The sequence below is a fragment of the Poeciliopsis prolifica genome, unplaced genomic scaffold, assembly GCF_027474105.1.
Source record: "Poeciliopsis prolifica strain line A6 unplaced genomic scaffold, Auburn_PproV2 SCAFFOLD104, whole genome shotgun sequence".
Taxonomy (NCBI): Eukaryota; Metazoa; Chordata; class Actinopteri; order Cyprinodontiformes; family Poeciliidae; genus Poeciliopsis; species Poeciliopsis prolifica.
The window spans coordinates 14,697-41,164 of record NW_026562479.1 but is presented as its reverse complement, the minus strand read 5'-3'; the positions used below and the strand labels follow the sequence as shown (position 1 = coordinate 41,164).

At 40.2% G+C, this 26,468-nt stretch overlaps 1 protein-coding gene across 2 annotated transcripts; it reads right to left on the bottom strand.

The window, feature by feature from the left end:
- Nucleotides 1–1,747: 1,747 nt before the first annotated feature.
- LOC129354130 (uncharacterized) lies at nucleotides 1,748–26,184 on the bottom strand. 2 transcript variants are annotated; one of them, XM_055023621.1, is made up of 6 exons: nucleotides 20,318–26,184; nucleotides 17,989–18,223; nucleotides 13,126–13,231; nucleotides 12,653–12,768; nucleotides 2,447–2,537; nucleotides 1,748–2,330 (listed from the first exon to the last, which is right to left on the bottom strand). In XM_055023621.1, exons 1-6 carry the CDS (start codon nucleotides 20,452–20,454, stop codon nucleotides 2,029–2,031), a joined length of 987 nt encoding a protein of 328 aa, XP_054879596.1. In that variant the 5' UTR covers nucleotides 20,455–26,184; the 3' UTR covers nucleotides 1,748–2,028. The 2 variants fall into 2 exon arrangements, with proteins under 2 accessions (XP_054879596.1, XP_054879597.1); XM_055023622.1 differs by lacking the exon at nucleotides 20,318–26,184 and adding an exon at nucleotides 17,184–17,328 and having other exon boundaries at nucleotides 17,989–18,076.
- Nucleotides 26,185–26,468: the final 284 nt, after the last annotated feature.

The following is a 26,468-nucleotide window of genomic DNA, read 5'->3' as shown; positions in this document are numbered from 1 at the left end:
GGATGTGTGATTTTCTTCAGAATATTTTAAAAGTTTGGAGATTATTTTCACATTTTTGTGAAACCCAACCTTCTACCAACAATGACCATATTCAATATACAACCTAAGGCCAAGGGCATGGAGATATGTGCAAAATTTATAGAACATCTATGCAGATTTTGCATAGAAAATTTCACAATTTTGCAGTGCCATCGAGTGGTGGACATTGACGAAAACTACAGTAGTTAGACATGATCGATAATGTGTTTGTAGTTGGTGGTACGAAGGAAATAGAATTTTTTTACCGTTCCAAAATTATGGGCAATTAAAATTTGCAGCAATGTCTTTTACCCAATTATGTTATTTTTTTTTTGTTTGTTTCTTCTTTAGCTTTTATTGTGACAAGTTTTATTGGGCTCATCTTAGGGGTGAGATTGGTTTTGGCTAATGTATTGTTTATGCTTCTCTGCTGAAAAAAAATCCACCAAAATTTTGTTGTACAGTGGCTCATCAGTTGGAGAACCTTTCTAGGAAACTTTACCCCTATCAATTTTGTTAATGAGACATGCCAATTTCGAGTTATAAGCATAGAACCGTATTTTCTGCCAGTGCAATACCTACAGGTGTACATGCTTGAATATGTGTAGCTGAGTAATGGTGTGCGTCCTGAAGCTGGATACCAAATAAAAGTTGTAAGAAATTGGGGGGGATAGGCTGCAGTATGAGTTTCAGAAGAGTAGAACATATAAGGATAATAAAAAAACAAGAGTAAAAACAAAAGGATTTCCTGCTCATCTGGGAGCAGACTAACAGCCATGCCCTGCATTGGCCTTCCACTTGCTTCTGTGGGCTCTGAACCCTAATAATTTAGAATAACTAAGAAACGACAGACCTAAAGACTGATCTATCCAAAATAAGAAACTAACACAAAATCATAATGAAACTAGAATCAAAACAACCTAAGATCCTCACATGAACAATTTTGTATTAAACTTATTGTTCCTTGATTTATAGTCCAGGGTCATTTTTAAGAGCCTTCACATATTTATCCAGTTAATTCATTATCAGCAAGCAATTAATGGACCATGCCACCGTCAGATGACATTTTATAACACATCCTAGATCCGAATGAATGAAATAAATATGAAAATAATTTCCACCTGTTGTCTATTCCATTTGCACAACAGCAGGTGATATTGATTGTCAATCAGTGTTGCTTCCTAAGTGGACAGTTTGATTTCACAGAAGTTTGATTTACTTGCAGTTATATTGTGTTGTTTGAGTGTTCCCTTTATTTTTTGGAGCAGTGTATTTTATATTCAGTAGATATTTGCAAATATCTCCTGAGGGTGACTTTCAACTTTGTGTGTTAAACATTAACATGAGAAAGATTGGGGTATCAGAAACTGCTGATAGTTTAGCTCGTCAACTTGCCTGTGAGCGCAGCACGTGAGGCAGACTGTGTTTGATCACAGGACCATAAGGTTTTTTAAGAACGACTAACTAACTTTGATTAGTTAGTTAATTAACTGGAAGCTTAGCGATTAGTTTTTGCTAACATAATTTTAAGGCCATAAAGGCCAGCTGGGGAGAAAAGCTCTACTGCAAGAGGTCAGCTGCGAGTCTCCCCTCACTTCAGATCCACTAATGATGTCCACTTACAGCAATCCCTCCTGTCACTACTTGGATGAGCAAGTAGTGAGAGTGGACAGTTGATTGAGCTGTTAATTTGACAGAAACCCCTGATTGTGAGCTGCAGTGGAAAAAAGACCTTCAGAACCTTGTTTATCTGAAAATAAAACAATTAAATAGATCTCAGAAAAATAATTTACAAGCACCACAATTGGTTAAATGATGACTTTTTCCCACAGAGAAATCCAAAAACTAATTTTAAAGCCTTCAACATAGAATATTAGAAATAAATACAGCATCAAACGTGGTTGCCCTTGAGGCTAAATGCATGAGTGAATATAAAGCCAAACCCTTTGTGATACAACATAAAGAATAGATATAGGTTACATTCATAGATGAAAATCTCTAATGTGTATGTCAGGGTATGGCCTCCCAGCATCTCTGTCTCCTGTAGAGGTCAAAGGTAGAGTGTGCCGGGCTTGCCATTGGGGAAGGTTTACACTTGGCTGGCTCCTCTTCTTGTTGGAGAGGTTTCTTTCTGAACAGTTCAGAGGTGATAAAAAAGTTGAGAGAGGGGCTCTCTGCTGACTTGTAATGATGGGAAGGCAGTGGGGCTAAAATGAGCTTGGCCTGCAGCACCTGGCTTAGCAACTCATCCTCCTCCACACTGACGCTCACCAGAGAGTTGAAGAGGTGTTGAGAGGGAGAAACATTCACCACTGCAGACAGCAAGAGAAGCAAACATCTGAATTCTCAATCCTTTAGTTTCAGCTTTACCCAAGCAGCAAGAATGAGGACAATAGGGACTCTGATAAACCCTATGTGTGTAAGTTACCTTCAATTGCTCTGGCATTGATCAAAGTCTTGGTCCTTTTGGATTTCAGCAGAGTCTGTTGAAGGGCTTTCTTGGAATTAAACTCCATTTCCTGGAGGACAAGGAACAGGCTCACATGGTTATCTGCTCATTCTTGAACTTCTAGTATATTCGAGGATCAGAACGGATGAGAACATATGGCAAGAAACTACCAGGGCCCCATTTCAGAAAGCAGGATAAGCAAAAACCCTGAATAAAGGGATTATCAGTCCACGTAACATTGTTAGCAGCCATTACTGCACATGTTGCCTTCAGAACCCAGGCAAGTATACATTATTCTGTAACACTTTATCTTATCCATAAGACTGACAAGACAGTCATGAATATGATGTAACACTTGTCGTAAATATGAAGAAGTCTTTGTGAATATTTATGACTGTCTTTAACTGTCAGTCAGTAAATATTAAACATGATAAAAAATATCTGTTATGAAAAATTGACATAACAGATATGTCATATCTTTGTCATGACAATATACTTATGACAACTTATGTCAAATTGTCATAAGAAGAATAAGTTCTCGTTATGACAACTTGACATTGAACAACAATCATCATCTGTCATAAATATGTCATTACAGTTATCAATTTTAAATGTTATGCATCTCTGTATATCACTACACAAAGATACAAAACATGATTTGTTATGAGTCTTAACTGTGACAATAACAAGTAATTATGTCATTAATGTATTATCTTACAGATTGGACTAGTTACAGACCTCATTAAGCGTTATTACACTGTCAAAAGCTTTGATAACATATTCATTAATATTTCCTCTTACCTGAAATAAAGTCAAACAAGTAGAACCAATAATAACTAAGTGTCATTATACTGTCAAATACTGTAAGACCAGTCATTAATATTAACGCTTACCTTAAGTAAAGTGAAATGAGTAGCACCAGTTATAAACATGTTATTAAGAGTTATTATACAATGAAATGCCATAATAACAGTAATTAACTTTTACCTCAAGTAAAGTGAAACCAGTAGAAACAGTTATACCAATCTCATTAAGTGCTATCCAAAGTTGAGATTGTTTTAAATGTTTTTTATGTAAACTTGACACTAAGACAAAAATGTCTTAGTGCATCATGCCATCTCCATCAGTGAGAGTGCACCAACAGGCGTGCAATCTATTAGTGAAGAAAACGTTTTCCATCGCGTTGGCTTATCTAGCACAAGTTATAATGGCCAGACCTGTTTAAAATGAAGCCGAAGTGTTTCACCTATTCCATGTGAGATATGTGTCTGATTTTCTTTGAGAAAAAAAAAACATAGACTATATATCTTTCTTTGTAAGGTTAGCTATTGTTAGAGCAGAAATACTTCCAAAGAATTGTTTTTGAGGGAAAAGATTTCTGGCGCCAAAAAGGTCGATCTGACCTGATTTTATCTGGAAAGTACAAAATGTTGGAACAAAACTCGGGTTGGAAAGTAAGCTGTTTAGATAGATAAGAACAACAATTATTATTAATTGACTTGTTTTGCAGTTCTGAGATGGAGCAGATGTTCAGATGAGGTCAGTAAGAAATTCGTGGAAACTCCAACACACACTCAGTGAATGGGCAGCCAGAATCTTGACGCAAACCGACGTCATTGGAAGCTATAAGAATGTCTGTAGACAAAGAACGGTTGAGATTTTTTGGAGATTTTCTGAAGATTTTGTTTGAGACTTTGAGAACTTGAGAAACAATGTTTTATCCGTGGTAGAATGTGTAAATAAATCTCCCGACCCGTCGTGGCTGGCAGTAAGAACTCGTCTGTGTGGTTTGTTTTGTGTATCTATATATTTGAGAGTTTTGCGCCTCACAATTCTCCAATACTATGAGCAATTCAAGCCAATGCTACCATGCTGTAAGTTAATGGAGCTGAAGCTTTTTCCCTCCAATTTTAATTAGCAAATTAAAAGCTACTTTTTTAGTAGTAGCTTTTACCCTTTATGTGTTTCATTTAACAGCTGGGCTGTCGCCATGAGGTGACATGGTGTTTCCCAACTTTAACCACATGAAGACTCATTTTAGCCTCTGGACACATAGTGGGGCGGGAACAAAGGATGCTACTGAATAGGGCCGTGTAGCGACCTTTGGGGGTCAGGGGTTCAAAGTTAAAAAAGGACACATTGAACTAGATCTTAAAACACCCTACAACATAGCAGCAAAGCCATATTAATCAAGAATTTAATTGGATCCTGCGATATCATTCCGATCATGCGGGAACAATGCAAAGCAATTGTAGTATATTTTCCCCGACAGGTACAATGTTGCTGTTTCTGGTGCTGACAGACCTGGAGGGTTGAGTTGATCTGAGACAGTAGCTGTTAAACCATCGGAGAGAAGGTCAAAGATTATGAAGTAAAATAAGCAAATTTGCTGCCATTTTACTAATTAAGCCCTAATAATATCTATTTAACTTCTACAACTTGGCTGCAGACTGATTTTTAGATCCAAAAGCTCAAAGGGGTTTAACTCTATATAATGTTTGATGTAAGCATCTCTGAGATCTAGAATTGTAAGATTGAGATATCAAGGCAAAGACAACTCAGAAGCTGCTGGTAGGGGCCATTCAGGGGGAGCCCCAAGAAATGGTCCAGTTGTAACACAGACCATAGATCTAAACCTATAGGTAGCATCATTTATAGAGAACGACAATGTCATTAAATTTTATGCAATACATTCAGCTGAGAAAAAAATTATATGTAGGATTTAATTAGGAAGTTTACTTTGCAAAAGTTTAAAGAATCATCTTGATAGTTTGATTGTTGTGTTACCATAGCTACAATATGGCGTAATCTGTGTTTGAGTTGGGTTTGTTCACAAATACATCACAGCAAATAACCAATAACCAGTGACTGATTTTAAACTCGACCAATAAACCTGGTCTCCCTCCCGTTATTGCAAGGCAGAGAAACTGAGAGTCATAAGACTGAGGAAAGCCAGACTGATTTATTGTGCTAAATTATTAAATTTAGCTAAATATTATTGCCGAGGGACATACAGATAAAAAAAAATAAAACATCAAAAAAATAATAATAAGACATCGGGAAAAAAAACTCAAAAAAGGCACTAGGGGCATCAGAGATTAAAGGGGCTGGGGCTCAAGCCCTTTTCGCCCCTCCTCTGCACATGCCTGCTACTGAAGACATGCTATGCATGTGGAGGGTGCTAATGAGTACTAGGCACAAGACATAGAAGTTCATGTTTGACCAAAGAGTGAGAGGCAGATGAAACATTGCCCAAGAAAATTAGGTAAGTCATTTTTATGTTACTATTTTCTCCAGGTGAAGTGGGTGGGAGGGGACAGGTAAGTGCGGAAAGGGGAGCAGGAATCAACATTCACCAGCTGAGTTAATAAGTTACGTTTTAGACAACTAATTGTTATCAAACATCAAACTTCTTGCAAACATCCACAAGGCAGAGTATCTGGTTGGAAATAATTTTGAATGCTCATCAAATGAAAAGATACACTCAAGTGCCTAAAACTATATATGAAATGAAGAATTCTGAATAACAGTGGCAGGTTCTACAAACTTCTGCCAAACAAATATTTGATCAGCATAATTTTGTTCAGATCTAGTCATGATGCTACTTGTACTAAGAAATGATTGTATTGCTCTTTAGAACAATTCTGAGAGTGTGCAGCAAGGGACATTCTTGAATTGGTAATTATTACATAAATGCTGAATAAAAATTGCATTGTTTTTTGCTCATTTATTTTTGTTTCTCTTTGAAGTGACCACAGTGGATTATGTAATCATCACCCACTATGAGAATGTCTTGAAGAGATTCACCAAGTTTAAATTCATGACAAGACTTTCACCATGATTATCGTTGACCACAACACCATTGCAAGAACACCTATCATTTCTGAGCATTTCCAGACACCTTCAAAGAGCTGCTTCCTGGAAACAAAGACAAGAAAATCTCCCTGTTTTTAGAGCATTACAGGAATGCTACAACGAAGGAGATGGCGGACACAATCAGAGCAAAAAAGTTTAAACTTTTGAAACAACCTATTTTCTTAAGTTAAAGAAAAAGTATTTCTGACTTAGCTATTTAATCAATATGTCGGAATTAGACTATGCTGAACCAGAAGTTAAACCCTCTGAGGAAGAACAGTTAATACTTTTATTCAAAGTATTGACTTTGGATACAAAGTAAAAGTATTTTCTTATTATTGCAGTTGACAGTGTAATAACACTTAATGACATCTTTATAACTGGTGCTACTTTTTCACTTTACTTGATGTAACAGTTAATATTAATAACTCTGATAATAACTTTAACAAAATTATGCATTGACTTATAGGCCCAGTCCCAATACTCACACAACACCCTATACTCTATGAAGTGTGTACTCAGTTGGAGTGAACATAAGGTTTCAAGTGCATATACGTTCAAAGCATGCAGAAATGATAGAATTGGGACGCCTCTGACCTTTAATTCAACATCCATGATGGCAAAACCAGTTACTTTGGTAATTGTTCTACTAAAAATTGCAACTATAACATTAAATCAATGTACAGTATATATGTATTTTTGCTTTCCAAAGACATTGCAGGATCTATTTGGCTATTAAAATGTGCTCTGTTATGACTTGTTAAATACAGAGCAACATTCCACAATATTTGCACAAACAAAAATTGCTCAGTGAACATTGCCATATTTCCAAGATGGCAACTTTTGTCAAATTTTATTTAGTTAAAAATTATACATTAAAATGTACCTACATTCAATTTAGCAGTGTCCTAAATGCAATTTCTCTATAATCCAGCCAATTACGGTGAAGGTATGATTACAAGGTCAGCTTTTACTCCAAAAAAACCCAGATCTGATTGGCTGGTATTTTATAGACAAAAAATGTAATAAAATCATAAGGAAAACTGACATCACTTGTCTTTCACTCTACCCTGAGAACAGGGCTGGGCGATGTATTGAGTATACGCGATGTATCACAAATTTTTCAACTTATGATGGTCAAAATGGCTCAATAGCAACCAAGAAGTATAAATTAAAGCTGAATGGCCTCCTTTAAGTGCACAAAGACACAATCCTGATTTAAAAACTCTACTCGGCTTGTGTCCAGCATATTTTTCTCCTACACAGATCTGTTATGTCCCATTTTCTATGCTCTAGTAACATATTTATTATGCAAATCAATAGTGTGAATGCCTATAGCATTTAAACAAATCAAAAATAAATAAGTGATAAGCTCTTTACTGTTTTGGTCTGTAAAATATATTGGTTCTTAGTAATTACTCTTGAGATCTTGTTTGTTTTTATTCTTTATTATTATTAGTCATTTTTCCCCATCACTCCCAGATTGGACCGTCTCGTTCCAGATAAACAAACTCAGGGCTGCCATTGATTTGTGGTTACAGTGAATTAAATCTGACCTGCTGCCTTCTCCCTTGTTATTTTTAATTTTTTTTATTAAAACTTTTTTCTGGCCTTGTTATCTCGTTATAGTGTATATAATTCATAGCAAAGCACTGCATCCCTTTCATACATGGAACTTGCATATATGAAAAGTCGAGCAGGGAATTGGGGGTGGGAACATTCATGGATGACATCATGTTGCAAGGGGTCTCTAGTTCAAAATAACGTTCCCAGAGCAGAGCAGAATTGTCTCCAAACTTGAGACGTGAACTGGGGTCCATGGTCCGACAGGATCTCCTGAGGTATGCCATGAAGTCGAAAAACATGCTTAATGAGGAGTTGCGCAGTCTGAGAGGCTGTGGGGAGTTTTCTGAGAGGGATGAGGTGGCAGGATTTAGAAAAACGATCACTGACAGTGAAGATGGTGGTCATACCTCTGGAAATGGGGAGTCCTGTAACAAAATCAATGGAGATGAGTGACCAAGGACGTTTGGGTATGGGTAACTGCTGGAGAAGACCGGCTGGTGGCTGACGTGATGGCTTGTTTCTGGCACAGATGGAACAGGCGAGAACATATTCTTTCACATCTGTATGTAAGGATGGGCACCAGAAGCGGCAATTTATGAGGGCTGTGGTACGACTAATTCCTGGGTGTGCAGCGAATTTAGCTGTATGTAACCAAAGGATGAGGCGGGCTTGGACAGTAGACGGTACAAAAATCCGGATCCGGTTCAGTTTGCTGAGCTTGACAAATTATGTCTTCCATCTCCCTGGTCATGAAAGCAACGGTGCAGGTAGAAGAAAGGATAGCGGTCAGGGGTTTTTCTGAGTCGTCCGACGAATACAATCAGGACAAGGCCTCTGGTTTTATATTTCTGGAGCAGGTCTGACAGGGATTGGGTTGTTTGGCAGACTGGAGGTAAGACAAGTTCTTATGATCCGTCCAGACCAGCAGTGGATGTTCAGCGCCCTCCAGCCAATGCTGCTACTCCTCCAGACCCAGCTTGATGGCCAGCAACTCACGATCGCCCACATCGTAGTTGCATTCCGCAGGACAGTCTACGAGAGAAAACTGCACAGGGATGAGTTTTGTAGTCAGAGTCGGAAAATTGTGAAAGCACGTCTCGGAGGCGTCCACCTCCACGATAAACAGTTTATTAGGGTCTGGTTGTATGAGAACAGGTGCATCAGCAAACAGAGACTTAAGGAGGAGAAAAGCCCTCTCAGCTTTGGAAGTCCATTTGAACAGTCTCTTAGTGGAAGTGAGAGTGGTAAGGGGCAAGGCTCTTTGGCCGTAATTACGAATTAAACGGCTGTAGAAATTAGCAAAGCCCAAAAACACTCTGTAGTTGTTTGCAGGTCTGCGGCACCGGCCACTCCAAAACCGCTTTTATTTTTTCTGTTGTTGGTCGGACCTGCCCGCCCTCAAGTATGAATTCTAAGAATGTCACAGATTGTTGGTGGAATTCCCATTTCTTGGCCTTTACAAAGAGCTTATTTTCTAAAAGGCATTGAAGGACCATCCGGACGTGTCTATTATGTTCTGTGAGGTTTCTGGAAAAATGAGTATATCATCGAGATAGAGAAAGACGAAAAAGTTTCGAAAATCTCGGAGAACATGATTAACTAGGGCTTGAAAAAATGCTGGGGCATTGGATTAGCCTGTAAGGAATAACTAAATACTCAAAATGATCTAAGGGAGTTTTGAATGCTGTTTTCCATTCACCCCCCGGGCAGATGTGGAGAAAGTGATGAGCATTACGCAGGTTGAGTTTAGTAAAAACGTGGCGCCATGAACTGGGTAGGAGAGAAGAGGCAAGGGGTATTTATTTTTAACAGTAATCTGGTTCAAACCACGGTAATTAATGCAAGGTCTAAATGAGCCATCCTTTTTGCCAACAAAGAAATCCCGCTCCAAAAGGAGAGGATGAGGGACGGATGATTCCTGCCACCAAAGAGGCTTTAATGTCTTTAAGGCCTCCATGGCCTCACGTTCAGGTCGGAAGATATTACTGAGATGGCTGGAGGGCAGTGGGGCTCTGTGGAGGAAGTCCATGGTTCAATCGTAAGGTCGATGAGGGAGTAATGACAGTACTTTTGTTTTGCTGAAGACTGGTGCTAAATCGGGATACTCTGCAGTCATGTTGGGAGGGTCTGCCTCTTGTGAAACTGCCGGCGGGGAACTCGGTGGAACTGAGGAGCGGAGACAGTCAGAGTGACAGGAGACCAGGATTCAATATGTCAATCTACCCAGTTTATATGAGGGTTATGTTTCTGAAGCCAACTAAATCCCAGAACTACAGTAGAATTAGCTGAAGGAAAAACGAAAAAGGAAATTAGTTCGCAGTGGTTGCCAATGACCAATCGTAGCGATTCGGTCTTGTGGATTATTTGCGGTAATCATGAAGTGGAACCGGAAACATGAAGTGGAACCGGGAGGGGAATAGTTTCAGTCGCCATCTGTTTAACCAAGGTGGAGTCTGAGAGATCTTGCTCGCAACCGGAATCAATGAGCACAGATAAACTGAGAGATTTATTTCTGATAAACAGAGTGGCAGGAAGAAGAAGTTGAGGAGAACTTTCTTTGTGTTTTAACTGGCCCGCTAGCCTCCTCACATCTACTGACGGGTCTGGGCTTTTGATCAAGTTGGACAAATGGCAATGTAATGGCCTGGTGATCCGCAGTATAAACACAAATGGGAACTGATCCTCTTTTGACGTTCCTCAGGGGTCAGTCGAGCTCGCCCAATCTGCAGGGGTTCTGGTTCTGATGAAGTCTGAGAAGGAAGTGGAGAGTGAGTAGGAGGGGAAACAGGGAAGAGAGCAACCCACACTGGGGGATTCTTCCTCATCTTTTCTTTATGTCAATCCCTTATACGATTCTCTAAACAGATTGCCAGGAAAATTAAGTCATTCAAAGTACTTGGTTCATCTGTGGTGGCCAATTTGTCTTTTAGTGACTCATTAAGTGCGTGAAAAAACATACTTTTCAGGGCCGGCTCGTTCAAACCGGAGGCTGCGTTGATCCTGAAATAAACAGTAAAGTCAGCCACAGATCTAGGACCTTGTTTGATTGTCAGTAGACCTCTAGAACTAGAACTGTTATCAGGATCTTGATTGAAGGTTTGTTTAAACTGAACAAAGAATTTGTGAAATGAGCAACCATAGCTGGTTGGACCTTTAAATCTGGCTTTTGCCCATTCCAGAGCTCTTCCTGTCAGGTGAGAGATGATGGAGATTTTTGCACCATCATGAAAAAAACTCCGTGGGGAGTGGTTGAAATCTAGGGGACATTGTAACAGAAATCCACATCGATAAACTTCACCTGAGTATTTCTCTGGGTTGGGTGGACGGATTTTCAAAAACCCGGGTTGGACTACGGGTATGAGATCTGGAGCTGGATCAGGAGCAACTGGAGCGGCAGCAGCGTCCTGTTGAAGAACCCTTTTGTAAAAGGTTAGCAGGTTATCTGAACGCTGGTTGGTTTCACTCTGCTGGTTTCCAAGAATTCTTAAAGCTGCATCATGAGATTGGATGAGTGAGTTTTGTTCAGCCAAAGTGAACGAAACTAAGTATATCTGCTGGGTCAGGCTTGAGTGTTCTGTCATAACAGAAGCTACACGCTTGACCCATATGCAGAAACACAAATAGGAGATGGAAAATGACTCAAGTGCATAAAGTTTATTTGTTCAAACATAAATAATTGGCGTGGTTTGTCTTGGGGGGCCACTGGATTAGAATCGTTTTCGTGCTGAAGGCAGGGAAAGGAGAAGTGAGAGGAATGTTGAACTGAATCAAACAAAGTTCAGGAATGAGCTTACTGGGAGAGGTGAGGAGCATCCACTGGGATGCTCTTCATGAGGTCGGGAAAGCTTACGGGGCAAAGAGGTGTCTGGTCCGGGGTCTGACGGTTGGAGGATTCTCTGGGGGGTGCAGATGGGATAGTCGAAAGAGGGCGAGCAGGTAATCAGATATCTGTAGGATGAGAAGTGGGTCTCGGCCAGTTTAGATTGTGTTCCAGAAATCTCTTCAGTGGAGGTTCTAAAGTTATGGATAGATTGCAGGTTTCAAAAGGGATTCTTCTCCATGGCAGTGGTGATGATGCCAATTACGCACCAGTGCACAGGTCCCACCCTCCAACACCTCCTTATACAAAAGCACCCACAAAAAAAATTTAGTTACTGATGTGTGCCTTATTATAGTTTTAAAATTTTCAATAAGGACAACAACAACAAAAAAAGCATTGCCATATTCCCGCTTTTTAATTCAAAACATCACATGGAGTGATGAATTGAAAACCTTGAAGGACACACGGGTGGAAGTGCAAGCATTTGGACTGGGCCATTGATCAATGCATGGCTATAATGTTGATCAACATTCATATTGAAACTTGTTTGTGTTTTTGTTCAGGATTTTTTTTCTCCACTGGACATTTCAGTGAAGGGCATTATCTTTATTGTTAATTAAAAAAAATAAATCAAACCCCTGAGTCTATGCCAGGCCAGGTAAAACATTTATGGTCAGAAAAAAAGTCCTGTGTTGCTTGATACAAATGAGAAAACAGTGTGTAATTTTTTTCTTCCATTTTATAATTCTGTAGTTTTGTGTAGGAATGTCACATAAAATTCTGATTCAAGTTTCTGGTTGTGGAAAAATGTGGAAAACGTTAAGTACTTGAGAACTTTTATAATGCACTGAAGCTTATTTTTTAAATAAGAAAATCAGACGCACAAGCAGATAAAACAGATCATCTTTGTGAAAACATGGATGAATATGGAGAAGAGCCTGAACCTGAAGTGACAGAAGCTCCACCTTCAGGGGCAGAGTGGAATTCAGCTCTGCATTGCCAAGACAACCTGGGGTCCAGTCAAGTCCTGCAGCAGGAGGCTCCATAGAACATCTTCCAACTGACCACAGAAAAACATAGATTAGTGATTGTGTGGCTGGGAGAGGAGTCTGACATTTCTAATCTAATATCTAATACTTATATTAATAAAGCTCCAATCACAAAAATATTATGCTGCTTTAATGTGAATTAATTAAGCAATTGTTGCTAAAAATAATTACCTTTTGAATGCAACGTTATATATTTATTGATTGATTTATAATGACTATTTTAAACAGTGAATAATATTTAAAACTCAAACACTATTTGACGAAGAACTGTAAAACCTGCTTTTTTCACAAGTTATGTGGCATAGATATAGTAAAGCTGTTTAAACTTATAACTTATACAAAATTATGTAGAACTTATTACTAGTTACCATGGCGATATTTTGAGCTCCCTCTCTGTCCTCTAAGATGGTGCTGATGAGGAACAATGCATCGATCTGGTGCTACTCTAACAGCCTCTGGCTCTTCAAAACACACCTGTACAGAAATATACACGCATACATGAAAAACATACAACAAATTAGGATTACAGTGCTGCCATGCGGCACTAGGCCATGCAGAGACGCTCATAAGCATACACACACAGACACTCAAAACTCTGTCATTCAACTTCACATTTAAAAAGGTACATATTGAGAAAAATGTAGTCGCAAGGCTCCAATAATAAAATAATTAAGAGAAAAAAGTATCAATATAAATATATACAATAAAAGGATTAATGGAACTTAGTAGATGAAGCTGCTGTAGAATACAAGTTGCTCAACCTTTTCTCAGAGGGCAGCAGGGAGAACAAGCCATGGTGAGGCTGGAAGGTATCTTTAGTAACTGGCCGAGCCTGAATTATTCTGCAGACTTTCACTCCTCCTCGGGCTCCCACCTTACTGTGGTGGAGGGGTTTGAGCGTCCCAATGATCCTAAGAACTATGCTGTCTGGGGTTTCATGCCCCTGGTAGGGTCACCCAAGGCAGACAGGTCCTAGGTGAGGGACCAGACAAAGTGCAGCCGCCTGCAGACCCTAATGATGAATGGCAACTTTAGATCTTGTGTTCCCTCGCCCAGACGCGGGTCACCGGGGCCCCACCCAGGAGCCAGGCCTGGAGGTGGGGCACGTTGGCGAGCGCCTGGTGGCCGGGCTTTTATCCATGGAGCCCGGCTGGGCCCAGCCTGAAGAGGAGACATAGGTCCTCCCTCCCATGGGCCCACCACCGATGAGAGGGGCCAAAGGGGTTGGGTGCAGTGTGTGATGGGTGGTGGCCGAGGGAGGGGGTCCTGGTGGTCCAATCCTTGGTTGCAAAGCTGGCTCTTGGGATGTGGAAAGTCACCTCTCTTGTGGGAAAGGAGCCAGAGCTGGTGTGTGAGGCTGAGAGGTTCCGGCTAGAAATAGTCAGTCTTGCCTCGAAGCATGCCTCTGGTTCTGGAACCAGTCTCCTTGAGAGGGGCTGGATGTACTTCCACTCTGGAGTTGCCCACGATGAGAGGAGTCAGGCAGAGGTGGGCATACTTGTTGCTCCCCATCTCGGCACCTGTACGCTGGGGTTTACCCTGGAGAATGAGAGGGTAGCCTCCCTCCGCCTACGGACGGTTTCTGACTGTCGTTTGTGCTTACGGGCCGAACCACAGTTCAGTCTACCCACCCTTTTTGGAGACCTTAGAGAGGTCTCGTTGTTCTGGGGGACTTCAACGCTCATGTGGAGAATGACAGTGAGACCTGGAGGGGCGTGGTTGGGAGGAACGCTCCCCCAATCTGAACTCGAGTGGTGCTCTGTTGTTGGACTTCTGTGCTCGTCAAGGATTGTCCATAACGAACACCATGTTCAGGCATAAGGGTGTCCATATGTGCACTTGGCACCAGGACACCCTAGGCCACAGTTCGATGATCGACTTTGTCATCGTTTCATCGGATCTGGAGCAGTATGTCTTGGACACTCAGGTGAAGAGAGGTGTACAGTTGTCCACTCCACACCTCTCAGAGCTGGTGATGAGTTGGCTCCGGTGGTGGGGGAGGATGATGGTCAGCCTGGCAGGCCCAAACGAGTTGTGAGGGTCTACTGGGAACGTCTGGCGGAGTCCCCTGTGAGACGGAGCTTTAACTCCCATCTCCGGCAGAGCTTCAAACACATCCTGGGGGAGGAAGGGGACATTGAGTCAGAGTGGACCATGCTCCATGCCTCCATTGTCGAGGCGGCATATCGGAGCTGTGGTCGCAAGCTCCACAGCTTGCGACCACGGGTTGGAGGCAAACCTCGAACTCGCTGGTGGACACCTTTGGTGAGGGATGCTGTAAGGCTAAAGAAGGAGTCCTATTGGGCCTTTTTGGCCTGTGGGACTCTGGAAGCAACTGATGGGTACAGGCAGGCGAAGTGGCTCGGGTGGTTGCTGAGGCAAAAACTCGAGTCTGGGAGGAATTCGGAGAGGCCATGGAGAAAGACTTCCGCAAGGATTCGAGGCGATTCTGGTCCACCATCCGGTGTCTCAGGAGGGGGAAGCAGTGTTGCACCAACACTGTTTACAGTGGGGATGGTGTGCTGCTGACCTCGACTCGGGAAGTTGTGGGCCGGAAGACCTCCTCAATCCGACCAACATGCCTTCCATTGAGGAAGCTGAGCCTGGGGACTCTGGGTTGGGTTCTCCAATCTCTGGGGATGAGGTCGACGAGGTGGTTAAAAAGCTCCTCGGTGGCAGTGCCCCGAGGGTGGATGAGATTTGCCCGGAGTCCTATCGGGCCTTTTTGGCCTGTGGGACTCTGGAAGCAACTGGATGTTGTAGGGTTGTGTTGGTTGGCGCGACTCTGTAATATCGCATGGACATCGGGAGTAGTACCCCTGGATTAGCAAACTGGGGTGTTGGTCCCCCTGTTTAAAAAGGGGGACCGGAGGATGTGCTCCAATTATAGAGGGATCGCACTCTTAAGCCTCCCTGGCAAGGTCTATTCGGGGGTCTTGGAGAGTCGAGTGAGGGTTGGACTCCGACAGGGCTGCCCTTTGTCACCGATTCTGTTCATTACTTTTATGGACAGAATTTCTAGGCGTAGCCAAGGTGTTGAGGGGATCCGTTTTGGTGGCCTTAGGATTGCATCTCTGCTTTTTGCGGATGATGTGGTCTTATTGGCTTCATTGGGACGTAATCTGCAGCTCTCGCTGGAGCGGTTCGCAGCCGAGTGTGAAGCGGCCGGGATGAGGACCAGTTCCTCCAAGTCCAAGACTATGATCTTGAGCGGGAAAAGGGTAGAGTGCCTTCTCCGGGTCGAGGGGGATGTCCTGCCCCATACAGTGGAGGAGTTCAAGTATCTCGGGATCTTGTTCACGAATGAGGGAAGAAGGGAGCGGGAGATTGACAGGCAGATTGGCGCAGCGTCCGCCGTGAAGCGGGCCCTGTACCGGTCCGTCGTGGTGAAGAGAAAGCTGAGTCAAAAAGCGAAGCTCTTGAGTTACCGGTCGATCTACGTTCCTACCCTCATCTATGGCCATGAGTTTTGGGTCATGACCAAAAGAACAAGATCTCGGACACATGCGGCCGAAATGGGTTTCCTCCGTGGGGTGGCTGGGCTCTTCCTTAGAGATAGGGTGAGAAGCTCGGTCATTCCGAAGGGACTCAGAGTAGAGCCGCTGCTCCTCCACATCAAGAGGACCCAGTTGAGGTGGCTCGGGCATCTGGTCAGGATGCCTCCTGGACGCCTCCCTGGTGAGGTGTTTTGCGCACGTCCCACCGGGAGGAGGGAAAGACCCAGGACACACTGGAGGAATTATGTCTCCCAGCTGGCAAGGGAACGCCTCAGGGTTCCCACGGAGGAGCTGGAAGAAGTGGCTGGGGAGAGGGAAGTCTGGGCCTCCCTTCTGAAGCTGCTACCCCCACAACCCGACCCCAGATAAGCGGCAGACGATTGATACCATACCAATTTTATTTATAAAGCATTTTAAAACAATCACAGCTGATACAAAGTGCTGTACATAATTTTTTTTTTTTTAAAAACAACTCTTAGTTTAAAACAAACATGGATGGGTGGATTATTTTATGATACTGTTTGTACTGTTTACAAATGATGCAGTAGAGATGATTTCCCTAGCTGTCCTCACAACTTTAGGGTTGGCGCCAGTGTATTATATGCCTGGTGGCCCGCAATGCAGTACTAGACCCCCATCAAGCTAAGCATTGATTGTTTATGTTTTTAAAAAAATAATAGTTAAAAATAAATTTACATTTTTTGTTTTTCATTTTAAAAATTGCTTAATTCTTTTGTTGTTCTGATTTTTAAGCTGGATTGCAAGTGTCTCTTTTGGTGTGAGCATTTCACTAGCAGAACAGATTTATTCCTAAAGGACATGTTTGTAATAGATAGGTTTATAGTTTATGCATTTAAAGCTGGCAATGCACAGACTAATCATACCGCTGGCACCTCTGCACGTTGCCTCGCTGCTCTACCTCACTTTACCTCAGTGGGATCGGATGACCCAAGTCGATAAAAGTCCAAGAGGTTAATGAGTCTGATGAAATGGAACATGATGCTGAATCCAGGGTTTCCCCCAGAAAACTCAGTAAGCCCGGTGATCTGACCTATGGTTCATGCAGATGTAAACCTGTGTTCGATGAAATACAACAACATGATAGTAAGTCCTTCTCTCAACATTGTCGGTTGGCTGGAGCATGTGGGCGTGGCTAAGTGGCGAATTCTAATCCTTCACCGTGTGCATACAGTTCTCGCTAAATCATACATGCATCATATGACTTGCACCAAACTTGATAGGCTTTACCTTTGTTAAGATCCCAAGAGCATTAAATTGTAATTTGACTACATTCTGCCTACAACTGTAAGTTATTCCAACAGTTGTATCTTTTTACTACATAGGCCGATCTGCACCAGATTTTATGTGCATTATCAGGGAGCGCTGCTCAACACATCACCTGGAGAACAGCTGCGGGAACTGCGCAAAAGTGTTGACGGTGGCGAGCTGGTGGTGTTGCTGGAGCTCCCGTGATCGCCATAACAATGGATCTGCAAGGCCTCCAACGCTACTAGCAGCTTTAATTAAGTTTGTGTTTGAAATGTACCAAAAACTGGAAAAGTTTTATGTGTATGGTTCTTTTTACAGATTTGACCAAAGCATGCCTTCTGTGAGTCTAGATACATACTATCTGGGGATGGATGGGAATTTTGAAAGTCCAAACTGTCTGCACTTGGCAGTATTATAATTATTTCTTAGAGAGCCATCTCAAAATGAAGGTGCATTCAGTACTACCTTTATGTTCCTTTTCCTTTCAGTCTGCCTTCGTGGGTGGGGCCTTTGTTGGAGTTGGTCACTGTGTTGACTCTTCTTTAGCTGACAGGTCTTCTGTTGCATGTGGTCAGGGTTTGGGGCCTGGGCCAATCTGATCGACAGGTCGAGTTCAGGGCAGTGCGTCACACAGGAGTGAGAAGGGAATGGGGAAGGGATGGTGTTGGGAGATGGAGAGTCAAGTATTGAGAAACTCATCCTAAAAGAAAACACAAGGAGAGATGATTTAGTAGATGATGAGAGGCTGATAGCCCTCTTGCAAACGGCAACTAAGTTCGGTTGCTCTCTCCAGATGGAGTGAAAATGGAGGACACATTACAACAGAGGGTAAATGTCAAATCTCCAGAAAATCAATGTGATGTAGTTTTGCTTTTTTTTATTAGCATAATTACTATTGAGGGTTGATACCTCAATATCTTTAAAATGTATTCATGCATTATTACACCCATAAACAGTGTGCATTTGTGTGATGTCTATAATGCCTTGCACATGTTTCTTGAAATTTTTATACTGAAGTCTGTTTGCATTTGCATCAATCAGTAGTATGAATGACCATGCAAAAAATATCAGATTTTATCAAAGAAATTATAACTGACCATCAAGCCTTGCTTAGGGAACAAAGCCCACGAGGAAAGATCAGGAATGAAAAAAATTCTACAGAAAAAAGATGGAAAATAAACATTTGCAAGGTTTGGAAGTGCCTGCTGGAGCTCTTCCAAACCCTGAAGACAGGGTTACAAACCAAATCTCTAAACTGTAGGAGATTTAGGGTGAACGACCTAAACCACTTCACTGTTTTTTTTAGCTCAAAGTGTCATACAGATATGAAAGTCACTCTAGTATCTCAGAGGACATGTGTCATTGTCTAGAACATTTCATATAACACATTACTATCCAAAATCTTCAAATTGCAGGGCATGCATTTTCTGGCCAGAAAATGCATGCCCAGTGAGGAAGGCCACTGGTGACCTTCCTCACTTGTCAGTGGACTATTTGATTTTATGCATTTATTATTTCAAAACACAGTAAGAAATATTCATAAAAAAACCCCACTTTACTCAAATCTAACTCTTAAGTAGTTCACATTCATCAAGCTGTGTCAGCTGGCGGTTTCTTGACACAATGATGGTGGTCTTACCCTTTGTTGTGATATAATGAATTCACAAGATCAAATAAAAACAGGGCATGCAAATATCAGCAGGCTAATAATATGCTTTGCCATAAAATGCATTCCCCTGCTAATATAGAGAAATAAAGAGTTAAGAGTGAAATAACTTTTTCTATATAAATCACACTTATTCTATGAACTGCTGGTATAAGTACTATATCCATAGAATAATATTTGGGCAAAATATAGGGCTTGCATATAGGTAATAATTTGCTATGCCAAAAAATGCACCCCCTGCTGACTTAAATAAATAAAGAGTTAAGAGGGATTTCACCTTTTCTACGTAATGACACCTGTTCTCTAAGCTACTGCTATAAGTTTCATATCAGCAGGACAATAGACAGGGGATGCAAATATTGGTAGGCTCAGAAATTAAAATGCATCTCCCCAACATTAATACACTAGACAGTTAAGCGTGATATAAAATGTTCTACATAATGGGCCTCTGTTTTGTAATGTTTTAAGCTGTCATGGTGTTGAAAGAAAAATCGGGGAATTTCAAATCAGCTTCGGTGAACATTTCATCAGACACTGAAAAACGTTAGACTCATATGTCTCAAGAAGGGTTTAAAAACCGCATTTATTTCAATTAATCTGCTTAATAAAACCTACCGTTTTAAGGCCTATATGGTTAAGAAATGTGATAATGTTACAAAGACCTTTAAAAGTTTCCTCTTCGGTCATATTTCAGTCCGTTCTCTCATCAATATGCGAGAATGCACAGCGCTGCCCGAGAAAAGGCATGCAATTCTCGGCTTAACATTTGTTCTCTTCCTGCTTTACTTTTTACTGAAAACTTAAGTTTTCAGTAGAGCTTCTCAATTAAAACAGTTGCACTGCTAAAACCGCTGTGCAGTGACAAATCTAATCAAATGAATACTTCAGCGAAGACGACTATTCAGAATCAGTCTGATCTAGGCAACCATAAGAATTCATTCACCGTTAGCTTTTGTCTATTGCAGTTAGTAAAACCCTGGCGCCAATCTCGGAGTCTCAACTGAATAATAATATAAAGTGTTCATTTTTAATTACGTCACTATTGTTGTACTTATGGCAGCTCTCACTATCTCTGCTTTGTACGTCAATAAAAGTTCGTGTTGACCGCTACAACCCAGCATGCTTTACCTTCTTTTTCTTCTGCTTCTTCTTCTTCGTCCTCCTCCTTCGTCTTCCTCTTTTTCTTGTTCTTCTTCTATAGCGTTTTCTGGTAGTTTACAAACTTTGTGCATTACCGCCATCAACTGGACGGAGATGTAATCCATAAATTCATTTTATTTATTTAGCTTTAAAACTTAAAATAACTAAATTATATACATACTTATACACTCACACAAACATACCAACTAAATCCTCTCTGCTAATTGTGTATCTTTTACATATTTAATAAGTGCTTGAATTATCCATATTTACTGATCTCCCCATCACCCTTTCCAATTCTTTCCTCTCTTTTATATATTTCCTACAATAAATCAACATTTTCTACACCTTCTGTTTCCCCGCAATAGGAACAATCACCTGATGGATGATTCCCTATTAATTTTAAACTAGTATGCCCAATCCTCAACCTGTTAATCCATACTTTTAACTCTCCTATTCATTATTGTTATTCAGGATGACCTCCTTCTGTATTTTATGTAATTCCTTCCTCTTTCTTCTAAATTCCATCTCTCCTGCCACATGTTATTTATTTTATCGTTAATAATTACTTTAATTTCTGTTCTACTTAGTGGGACTTTATATTCAATTTCTATCTCCTTAACTGCTTGTTTAGCCAATTTATCTACTTTTTCATGACCTGCAATTATTTTATGTGCTGGAACCCATGTGAATTAAATACTTATTTGTTGTTGCTTTATAGCACATATCAAATAAGTAACTTCATCCAGAAGATCTTGACGGCTATCAGATTTTCCACATATAATACTGATTAAACAAGACATTGAATCTGAACATATATCTGCCTTACTAGGCTTCACCTCCAGCAGCCACTGCAATGCCAAAATAACTGCCAACATTTCTGCTGAAAACATTGATGGATTATCTGTTGTTCTTCTTTTTATGATAACTTTTTGTTTCGGAACATAAACTGCTATTCCTGTTTTACCATTTTCCTCTTTTGATGCATCTGTATATATATATCTGTATCATATTTCCATACATTATTTCTAAATAATGCTGAATAATTAGATATAAACCTCCACATGTCTATTCTATTTTTTTGGTTTCTAAATGTACTATTGGCCTTTTCAAATTACCATGGGGCAATTTTAGATTTAATTACAGATTTACAACTTGCTATATTGTTTGTCCCCAACTGATCTGCATAAATATTTCCTTCCCATCCAAAACACCTTATATTATGGCCAAACTCCCAACATTCTCTGAATACTTGTTTAGTAGGGTGATTTTCTTCATGCCATTGTAAATTTAACCAATAATTTGCTGACAGTTGCATTCGCCTTCAGTCTAATGGCATTTATCCGGTAATGACCTGGAGAGCAGGAATTGGAGACGTTCTAAAAGCCCCACAACAGATCCTGAGGCTTTAGCTTGGATTTGATCTAAATCTAATCAAGAATTTGCAGCTGACTTATAAACAATACATCCATAATCCAACACAGAACAAATTAAAACATCATATATTATTTTCAAAGATGTGCTTGATGCTCCCCAATCACTCCCTGACAAACATCTCAAAATATTAATGCCTTTTTTACATTTATCAATAATCATCTGTACATGCATCTTAAATGAAAGTTTTACATCAAACCATATGCCAAGGTACCTTACAATATTTACCTGCTTTAACTTTTGCTAATATAATCTAAGATCTACTGTAGGATTAACTCTTTTCTTTGAAAAACTTATTATTTGTGTTTTCTTAACAGACAAATGAAACCCCCATTCATGTGACCATCTTTCAAACCTATTAATTGCTGATTGCATTCTATTTTTTAAAATACTAATATTGCCTCCTCTGACCCATACTGCTCCATCATCTGCATATAAAGCTTTACTAATTCTAAAATATGTATGATCAAAAATATCATGAATCATTATATTAAAAAGCAATGCCTTGCGGAGTTCCATTTTGTATAGCATATATATTTGAATCATTTACTCCAACTCTTATTTCTATTGTTCTATTCTTTAAAAAATCTTTAATCCAATTAAACATTTTTCCTTTTATTCCCATTTTATCCATCTTAATTAATAAACCCTCCTTCCAAAGCATGTCGTGCGCTTTTTCTGTTAGGATTCAAGTTGGTGTAAGTGCTCCTCCGAATAGACAATCTTCGTGGGAGCGTTCTGGCAGGCTGACGCACCTGAAGCGGATTTCTGAAATCGGCTGCAGGATTCTTAAGAAGCGGTGGAGCAGCCATTCATCGCTCGATGGTCCCACTTGTTGGTCAGAGTCAATCCCAACGTTTTGCCAAGCTTCATGTTGACCAAGGATTAAGTCAATCTTTGTGTTTTTTTCTCAGATTTTGGATGTACTGTCTGGACCCAGCTAGGAACCACGCCCACCCGAACGCAAACACTGATTGCCAACCGGACTGAACGCTCTCGTCTGCCGCCCGAGCCCCGCAACCTTCTCGGAGCCTTTTGCACTAACGAATCCTACCTCCTCCACGGCAATACTACATCAAATGAACTGTAAGCCTTTCCCTCCATTTCCCTGTCAAGATCCTCTCACTCCAGCTCCTACTAACCTCTCCCCTCTCCAAGCAGTACCTGAGCCGCCCAGCCACTCCCGATCCCAGAGGACAACTTAGGCTCAATACATTCAATAATAACTGTGAATAAATCTTTGAATCAAAAATCTTCCAGTCTAATGTCTGAACCTGCATGTGGGTAAAGAAACTCAAATCCAACATGACATTTTCAATATCAAAAAATGTAGACAGGGGAATTTATTTATTTATCTGAACCTTTCTTATCTCATTTTCTAAACAAACAATTGGATCTATAGTTGTCCTTCCTGAAATCACTCTCATAAGGAGATAGAAAACCTTTTTTCTAATTCATACATTAATCTCTTAGTTATAATTCTCTCCATCAATTTACATAAATTAGATGTAAGAGCTATAGGCCTATTACTTTTTACCGCAACTTCATTCTCACCTGGCTTTACTATTGGTACAACGACTGAATGTTTCCAACTAGAGGGCAATTCACCTTGTTCCCGTACTTTATTGTATAACTTTACAACTTCTCCTTTAGCAGCATCCGATAACTGCTCAATCATCATATAGCATATGCCATCTTTACCTGGGGATGAATTCTTAACTCCAATCAAAGCTCTATTTGTTTCAAACAATGTTAAATCTTTACCTAAAACACCTAAAATCTCTCTATTATCTTCAATCATTTCCAATCTCCATAATAATTTTTCCTTTGATCAATTTTTTAAACTATGCAGCTCCACAAAGGATCTAGCAAACATCTCTGCTTTTTCCTTGTTTGTGATAGCTTCACACTGATTATCTTTAATTATAGCTAAAGAAAAATCCCTTCTGATTCCTCCCATCTTTCTAATTATTCCCCAGATCTTGTTTTCTTTAACTTCTGTTCCAGTTGTACTTCAAAAACCCTCCAATAATTCTTTTTAGATAATTTAACTATTCTCTTAACTTTAGACTGTGCTTTTTTGTATATTACTAAATTATTAGATGAATGATTTAATTTTAACATTCTAAATGCTTTATTCCTAACTTTTATAGCTTCTTTACATTCATTGATCCACCAAGGAACCATTTTATTTTCCTTTAATCCAGTAGATTTGCCAATGGTCTTTTCTGCAGATTCACATATTATATTTATAACTATTTAATTCTTCAATATTATTGCTTAAATTTGACATAATCTCAATAAGTTTATCATTTGCCATCTTATTGCCCAATTAGCCTCTCTCATTCTCCATTTAGGATACCTATTTCCTTCAGTTACTACCTTAAAACTATGCAACTTAAGCAGAATAGGATAATGATCACTTCCAAGGTTGTTTTCATTAATTACTTCCCATTGGCTAATTCCTGCTATCTGATCTGATATTATAGTAAGATCAATTGCAGATTCTGCTCCATGTCCTACATCAAATCTAGTATCTCTTCCATCATTTAGACAAATTAGCTTATAATCATCCATAAATTCCTCAATTACGTTCCCATTTTCATCAGTTCTTTTACTTCCCCATAATGTATTATGAGCATTAAAATCTCCACATAAAATATTTCTTTCATCTTCCTTCACATAAACACTATCAAGTCTTTCTCTACTTATCTTACTACAAGGGTTATAAAAATTAATTATATTAAACTTTGATTTACTAATCCATACTTCAACCCCTATAACTTCTATTTCTTCATTTATGTTCAAAACTTTATAACTAATACCCTGCTGAACAAATATAGCAATCTTTACATAATGCTACATATCCATTAAGAATAAAATCAAGTGAAGCTTTTAACCAGGTTTCTTGAATACAGACTATATTTGGTTTAACATTCTGTCTTTCAATAAAATATTTAAAATCTTGGCCATTAGCAATTAAGCTTCTAGCATTCCACTGTATTATGGATAAAACCATCAAATCATTTCTGGATTGTTGACTTTCATTTATCCCCATTTTTAAAACTCCACTGATTGACTCCAAAGACAAGTTTTCCATCTCAAAGTATTTTTCTGCTGCTTTAATTGTTATTTTAATTCACTCTGTTCTACTATCTGTCTGTGCTGAACAATTTATTACTTCCACAATAAATGCAACAAACTTCCTCTTCTCAACAATCATTGTACTTCCTAGGATTCTCTGGCTTTGCATTTGCTCTGTTGTTTGAGTTTGGGGCACAGAAATGCTTTTAGCATTAACATTTAAATCACTTACCTTTTTAACTGCATCTGCATAGGTAACGTTTTTCTTTACTCATACATTTTGTATCTGCACTGCTCTTTTATAAGCTCCACATGCTTTAAATGCAGCACTATGTTCCCGCCACAATTCCAACACTTTAACTTAGTTCCTTCAGAACATTTCCCATACTCATGCTCACCTCCACACTTGGCACACCTGGTTTTAGCTCTGCAAGCTGCAGCAGTATGTCCAAACCTTTGACATTTATATCACCTGGTTGGTGGAGGGATGTATTGCCTTATTGTGTAACTGACATACCCAATCATTACAATTTATCCACATCTATGAATAACATAACTGACTTGCTAGGACTTTTGACTCCTAGCCTTGTAACAAACAAGCGCTTCACTTTAATCACCCGAGCTCCTTTCACATGACCTTTAATCTCTTCTTCCGTCAAATCAGTTGATACTCCAGATATTACTCCCAATGCTTTTCCTCTGTCCTGCCATATTTGTTTGTTTTACCCAATAATGTCTTGCATCTCATTAGTCCCTGTGTAATGCCTGAGAGGCTTAATCTCTTTCTTATACAAATAACCTGCAAGGATTGTGCACATAGACTCAATCAAGCTGATAAAAAGATACAATAATTTATTTAAAAGACAACTAGTTAAAAAGGAGACATTACTGAGGAATGATCAATACACAACACAGAGTCTTAACTGGCCCAAAACGGGGGATGTGGGGGACGTGGTCCTCTACTGTTTCCACACGTCCGGCTTGGTCCGACCGATCCTCCGGTTCCCAGCGAACCCTTTAGTGGTGACCTAGCAGTCCCCACTCTTACAGTTGGCCACCCGCTCCTCTGCAGCATCCAGATACAGTAGTACTCCTTGGGCCAGGCCTTCATCTCCAAACCCCCAGTCCACCTCCATCCTCCTACAACCAACATCTGTAGCCAGCCCGATCCATCTGCCACTCCATCTGCAGCCGTCTCACGTAGCTATCTCCCGTAGCCACCACCTCTGGCCGTTCACTCCGGCTGTTTCTCTGACCGTCTCCTGTGGCCGACTTCTGTAGCTATCTTCTTCTTCTTCTTCTTCTTCTTCTTCTTCTTCTTCTTCTTCTTCTTCTTCTTCTTCTTCTTCTTCTTGTTTAATGGCGGTTGGCAAACAACTTTTAGGTGCATTACCGCCACCTTCTGGACTGGAGTATGGACCAGATGTATACCCTCTATAGCCTCTCCATAATACCTGTGCTTCTAAGAAATCTAAATACATAGTTAAAAACTACGTCCCCGGACGATTTCTGTAATAAGTCCCTAATATCTAATTTGACTTTATTCTTACTTAACTCTCTAACTAATATCCCTCTTTCCTGGTTATATTTAGTACATTCCAAAAAAATATGTTGAATCGTT

Excerpts from the sequence above, each read along its gene's own strand:
- LOC129354130 (XM_055023621.1), bottom strand. The coding sequence starts at position 20,454 with ATGGATTACATCTCCGTCCAGTTGATGGCGGTAATGCACAAAGTTTGT. Across the intron at positions 18,224-20,317 it reads AGAAGCAGAAGAAAAAGAAG|GATGAGTTTCTCAATACTTG; the intron begins GTAAAGCATGCT and ends GTTTTCTTTTAG. Across the intron at positions 13,232-17,988 it reads AAAGGAAAAGGAACATAAAG|GTGTGTTTTGAAGAGCCAGA; the intron begins GTAGTACTGAAT and ends ATTTCTGTACAG.